General features: G+C 43.1%; 1 protein-coding gene across 1 annotated transcript; it reads left to right on the forward strand.

The window, feature by feature from the left end:
- Window positions 1-704: 704 nt before the first annotated feature.
- Window positions 705-2,065, forward strand: LOC112805807 (uncharacterized). Its single transcript, XM_025848137.1, has 2 exons — window positions 705-954; window positions 1,155-2,065. The coding sequence occupies exons 1-2, from the start codon at window positions 705-707 to the stop codon at window positions 2,063-2,065; spliced, it is 1,161 nt and encodes a 386-aa protein (XP_025703922.1).
- Window positions 2,066-7,061: the final 4,996 nt, after the last annotated feature.

Below are 7,061 nucleotides of genomic sequence, written 5' to 3' on the forward strand. Positions count from 1 at the left end.
TGATCAGCAGGTGTCGATGATGTTCTCTTATCATCACAGCATAGGTACCATATATTTTGGAGCTTTGTCTGAATATTCAGGATATTGGCGGAAGCTCGTCCAGTTCATATAATGTGGATGGTGTGAGAAATCTGGGACCGGCTGATTTTGTACCGGGTCCGGATATAAGTAGGGCCCTTAGTCCAAGCTTCAATTCCTTACTTGGGTTCGATAGGCATCCCGATGTTGGCATCGCTGAAACTTCTGACGAGAATGACATTGAAGAATTCAGTGGTGATGAGGCAGAAGCCGTTCCGAAAACACAACCTCTGCATAGCGACTCTATTCCTCCAACACCTGTCGAATCGATAGGTGGAGGTGTATCCTCCAGCACACTTGCACACTATCTGTCCCTAAATCTTGGAGCAATGCATTCGAGTAACACAGAGGACAGACCTAGCAACTACGCTCTGTCAGGTGAGATGGAGCTCGAGATTGGGTTAAAGTTTCTGAACCGGGAAACAGCGATGCTGGTAGTCAAAAACTACAACATCCATAGGAGTGCGGAGTATAAGGTCGTAGAGTCAGACCAAAGGAGGTATGTATGTCGATGCAAGTAGTTCGGTGATCAATGTCGTTGGATGGTACGGCTTGCGAAGACAAGGTCTTCCAGATTTTGGGAAATTCGAAAATACGAAGGACCTCATAGTTACTTGGCAAGTTCGATGTCTCAAGACCATGCTCAACTAGATAGCAATGTGATTTGCCAGCACATATTCCCCATGGTGCATGCTGATGCGACTATTTGTGTAAAGGTGTTGCAAGGATCGGTAGAGTCAGCGTACGGGTACAAGGTGTCTTACAAGAAGGTGTGGCACACGAAGCAGAAGGCAATCGCAAGGATCTATGGTGATTGGGACGAGTCGTATGACCAGCTGCGCAGATACTTTAATGCGCTCCAAGCTTTCGTCCCAGGTATTCCTTGCATTTTACTTCGTATGGTCTTTGCTCTTCGTTGTCCATTTACTCCTTAACAACTTTGACTAAGTAAAACAATTTCGCAACAAGGACAATTGTTGACCTCCAAATGGTTCTGTACTTTGTCGGAAACACCCTTGACCGTGATAGTGTCATGTTTTACCAGGTTTTCTGGTTGTTCCCTTCATGTGTTCAAGAGTTTAGGCATTGCAAGCCGCTGGTTTCAGTAGACGGAACACACCTGTACGGTAAGTACGCTGGCACACTTCTCATGGGCATAGCACAGGATGGAAACAACAACATTCTGTCCGTCGCTTTTGCCCTCGTCGAAAAAGAGAACACAGATTCATGGTACTTCTTCCTGACCAATTTGAGGAGACATGTAGCGACTAGGCCAGGAGTTCTTATCTCTGACAAGCATGCTGCAATAAAGGCCGCATTGGAGCGTAAAGGATGTGGCTGGGATCACAATGTTTACTATGTAAGACATATTGCCTCCAACTTCGCAACAAGTTTCAAGAGTAAGGAAGCTAAAAGACACCTGGTTAATGCCGCTTATTCGAAGACGCAAGAGCAGGCGCAGTACTACCTTGAGTTAATTAGCAGCGAGGATCATGTAGCATCGCCGCAGATGATGGGTTGCATACGAGGGTTAGAGCCACCTAAATGGATGCAGCACCTTAATGAGGGCCGACGATATGGTCACATGACGACCAATCTTTCTGAGTGTATCAACTCCGTCCTGAAAGGCACTAGAAATCTACCCATCTGTGCAATTTTCAAGTCTACCTACCATCGCCTAAATGAGTTATTCGTCATCAAGGGTTGGCAAGCACAAGTGCAGATTGCAAGCGGTCAGGTGTTCTCACAATTCCTGCAGAAAGCCATATTAGCGAACCGTGAGGGAATTTCTCAGATGCTAGTGATGTCGTACGATAGAGACACTACCGTATTCACAGTCGATGAGATAGCTGCTGTAGGGGTGCAGTCTCTGTTTAGGGTTAACCTTCAGGCTCGTAGATGTGACTGTGGATACTTCCAGGCATTACACTACCCATGTGCTCATGCTCTAGCCGCTTGCGCCTACGCGAGACTAGAGTGGAAATAGTATGTTGACTTGGTTTACTGGGTTGAGAGCGTGTTTCGGGTCTATGAAATGGAATTCCAGCCAATGCCGGATGAGGAGATGTGGCCCCCTTATGAAGAACCACGTGTCCGTCCCAACCCCCTCCTACGACGCACACTTGAAGGACGTCCAGTGTTTACGCAAATTTGGAATGAGATGGACGAGGTTGAGCCGGGACCCAATAAGCAGTGTGGTCTTTGCAGGCAACCAGGACATACAAGGCGACATTGTCCCCACGCTTCTACAACCTAGAATGCCACCAGCTTGGTTTACTGTATTTTTTTACAGTTATTTGAGTTTTATTGTACTAAAGAATCTCTGTTGTTTCTTCTTGATTTGTTGAGTTCGGTCCGCGTCTGTTGTTTATGTACACAAACTAATATCATAATAAAACGTCGTATGATCGTTAATAAAAATACATGATAGATGAAAACAAACCAATACATAACACAAACAAATAGAACAATACATAATGGTATGAGTACATCAAGATAACTAAACGGTAAAACATATAACAACGAACGGAAACAAGATAACTAAACCGTAAAACATATAACAGAGAACATCTAACAAAACGCTAATGGTGCTCGTGCCCCAGTCTGTTGTGTCAATGTCGGATCGGGGCAGGGCGAGTGCAAGATCTGTTGGTGTATGCGGGGATACTTGCTGAGGGATGAAATGGTCCAAGCCGTCGAAAAACGAAGAGAAATTTGTCCACCAAACTCTGTCCATAGAATCAATTAAGTCCTGTGTACCTCCCTGTGATGAACTCCCAACCTCGTAGCTACTCTGATATGGCATAAAATGCTGAATGGAAGATGGCTGGCTAGGCTCCGCTTAAACAAAAGGTTGTGGATAGTAGTAGTCCCCAGGAACTGGAGGAGGCTGTGGTGGAGCATGGTAACCCATGTCTGGCTCAAAACCGGGGCGGTCTTCCACTGGTAAATCCGGCCTATCCTCCCCAGGGTCAGCATGTTCTTCAACACTGCTTCTGCGAGGACGGCAACGACGATGGTCTCGGGGAACCGGCGGTAAATTAACCACGGGGCCTCTTCCATACTCTTTCGGTATGCCTGCGGGACAACTTCCTGCCTCGAATCATGGAATGCATTAGGGGCAGACAAAAACCTCCTTGTTCTGTCGCAGTACCACCTATAGTAATCTTGACTGGGACGCAATGTATCTGCACGATCAATGTGCAGCCTGTATGCATCACTTCGCCAGTTTGCCTATACCTCAAACCACTCGGATAGTCTAACCGACCACCATCCATCATCATTACGGGCCGACTGTCAATGGAAGGTATCAATATTAAGTAGAGGGTTTGGAGGTCCTTGCTTTCCCACAAATTGATGCAACACTCGATCAACATTTAAGATCTCAATCCACCTGAAAAATATGAGAGGCACAACGGCGGTATAAAAATCTCCATGTGGGTGGCCGAGGAATTCAGCCAGAACTCTAGAGAGAATCTGGGGGTCCATGTACAGTTGCTAAACAAACTACATATAAAAGAAACCCCGTCACTAAAAGCATATACACAGTTGTTGGAAACATATTAATAACAACCAGCACCAACCTCATCCACCTGCAGATTGTCCAACCTCAGACGGTGCCTCAATAAGCGCTGCTCAGCATAGTCATTTTGTCCTTTTTTGCCTACCCACCTGTTGGACAACGACAAAATTAACAAAAAAAGGGAATTTCCAACCGCAAAGAATATCTGATAAAAGTCACAAAGTGGGAAGACATATACCATACCTCGTGGCTAAAGGAAAACTATAGGTGTCGTGACATTTGGTGCCAAGAAAGGTAATCTGTAGTATATCCACGACATGAGCAACGTATGACAACCGGCCATACCCTCAACATTGTAATATGTTGCTAAGCACATAGCACGATATAACCAACAGAGGACGACGCTACCCCAACTGTAGGTGCAGATGGCATCATAGTCAGCCAATAACTGCAGATATCGAACATGCACCGTGTTGTTCACCTTTTCTGGAAGAAGCACGCCTCCCAAAAAGTAAACTATGTAACACCGTGCATACTGCATGAGGCCATTATCTTCTAAGTCAAGTGGCATTTGTTGAAGACGAGTTATGAGCCACTTCAGCTTTATGTTGAACTTCGTTGTCCCTACGTGGCCGGCGGGAACCTCACCTAGAAGTTCATGACACCATTCCCAAATATCTCTTTGGTGAAACTTGCTCCATGACCTCAAGGTACCACTAACAGGCTGACCATCAATAGGTAACCTTAACTGCATCGCTACATCCTCCAGGGTTATCGTACACTCGCCCCAAGGGAGGTGGAAGCTGTGTGTTTCCGGTCGCTATCGTTCGACAAAGACACTAATAAGTGGATTGTCGTACTCGAAGCGCTTGATCAAAGAGGCGTGGTAAAATCCCATGCGTCTCAGATAAGGCTCAAGCCTCTGCCGCCTAATTTCCATGCTTGGATCCGCAGGATCTACCATGAAAACATCGACGAGCGTGCCATGAGGAGTAAGGACACATGTCGGCTACAACATAAGGTAGCAAGAAATACAACAGTTCAAAATACTCTACAAAACTTTTTAAAGATGTAATAAATTATGTCTAATAATCGCTAACAACAACAATCAGCTTAATGACGTAAACTAACCTTATGGAATAAATGTGCCGCTATATGATGTCCGTCCAACCGGTTCAAGTTCTCCTCTGCGTTAACCCCTCCCCCACTCATATTTAAATTTTTTTCCAGCACTGCCCTCCCACCTCCTCCTAGCTTCCTTTTACCACTTATACAAAAAAAATTTTACCATATGTTCCCTTCAACCGTGCATGAGGTCCCCTCCCCACAACCCTTTTATAATGGTCTTGGCTCCCTTCCTAAGTGTCTCCTACCTCCCAACATAGCCAATGCATGTGAGATACGGTTCCTGCAGCTGCTACCTTGACCACCTTTTCGTGGGCGCCACGCACGAGGTTCTCCATTTCATTGGCGCTGCCAGCAGCTTGGTACAATTCGCATGCGCTGGCCCTGATGTGCACCACCTCATGTGCCCCGTCATTGAGGTTGCTCCATTTCGTTTATGGCAGCAACAAAATGAAGAAAGCTGCCGTGCATGCACCATTTCATTGGCATCACCCCTGAAGTGATGCCAAATTCCATTTCGCGATCGCCAGGCATGAATTGGGCATGCATTTTTCAGGAGCATTTTCAACGGGTGCGTATTTTGGGAATAAAAGTTTCTCAGATATTTAATTATATAAAAAGGTTTTTTTCCTTGCCTTTCATTTCCGTCCCCCTGTTTTCTTTTTTTCTATTTCCTTTTATTTTTTTTATTTAACTCTCGTCTTTTTTTTTCTTTTTTTTGTATTTTTGTTTTATTTTTTTCATTATTTTTTTTAACTTTCTATATTTTATTAGTTTTATTTTATTCTTGTCTTTAATTTTTTTTTAAAATTGCATCTTATATTTTTTTCTCTTAATTTCTGAAATTAAGTTTGGTTTTTCCTTAGTTATTTTATTCTTCCTAGTTATTTTACTTATTGAGTTTAAATTTTATACTTCTTTTCGCTTATTAGTTATTTTATTTTCTTAATTATTTAGTTTATTTATTTATTTTATATTTCTTTTATTTTTATTTTCTTTTATATTTTATTTTATTTTTCTTTATGTTCTTTCTTCTTTGCTTGCCTGTTTACCATATGGTGCATTTAATTCTGTTTGGTATTTTTTGCTAAGAAAACATAATGGAGAGAGATCATATGGGTTACTACTCACACCCAAGGAGTGATTCATATTATTGTGGATGGAAGAAGTACCCGAATTTTGGTTAGCAAAGTCAAAACCAAAGAAATTTCAGTACTCCATGTTCTAACTATCAAGAACTACCATATCCATATTCATACCAAGAACCACCACTTCTCTACCCATATCAAGAACCATCATCTTTCTACCCATATCAAGAGCCACCATCTCCCTATTCATACCAAGAACCATCCTCTTTTTACTCTTATCAAGAATCATCATCTCCTTCTTATTCATATCAAGAGCCACCATCTCCTTATTCATATCAAGAACCATCAGCTCTTGAGCTTCTCATGAAAGAATTTGTAAAACCCGGTTAATTAACGGCTAATTAGCCTATAAATGAGAATTTATTCTAGAAAGCCCAAAATGTGATTTTTGTGGCTAAATATGATAGAGGAGACTGAGACGAGAATTTCGGTACCAATTTTATAGAAATCGGACCAAGATTGGACCGAACGGGCCAAACCGGGTCAACCGGACCCAAAGTGGGCCCTTGGCCCAACATAACTAGACCAAAACCCTAGTTTTCAGCACTCTCTCTCCTCACAACACTCAAAAACACGCTGAAAGTAAAGGGAATGGGGGAAGAACACTCTCTCAAACTTCTATCTCTCACTTGATCTTCAAACCACCATAACTTTTGATCTAGAGCTCCGATTGCCGCTCCGTTTGCGGCCACGCGTTCACCGCGGAGAGCTCTACAAAACCCATACAATCAATCTTGAGGTAAGCCACAAGTTTATGTTCGAAATTCCAGCCCTTATTTTCGAGTTTCATGGGTGAAATGTTGAGATTTTGGGTTCTTTGATGTTATAGGACCCAACTCTCTTGAAGGAGAAGGTTAATCTTGTCTCCTTGGATCTTGGGTGTGGTAAGATTCTCAACCCTAGTGTATTTTGTTGTTTTATGATGTTTGGGTTTTGAGATGTTGTGTATGGGTATGATGATTGTGGCTTAGGTTGTGTATATGTGAATATTGGAGCTTGATTGGTGATTTTGAAAAGCTTGGAGAGGGTTTGGTGGTGAAAAATCTGTTCTTGGAGGTGTTGAGGCCTTGAGAGCTTGTGGATAAGTGATTTGGAAGTGCTCCGGTGGAGCTTGGGAAAATCGGCTAGGGTATGGTTTCGGTTTCCCGTATCTAATATGTAATGTGGTAGGAAATACTTAGGCTAGA

Source organism: Arachis hypogaea, chromosome 6 (assembly GCF_003086295.3).
Source record: "Arachis hypogaea cultivar Tifrunner chromosome 6, arahy.Tifrunner.gnm2.J5K5, whole genome shotgun sequence".
Lineage (NCBI taxonomy): Eukaryota > Viridiplantae > Streptophyta > Magnoliopsida > Fabales > Fabaceae > Arachis > Arachis hypogaea.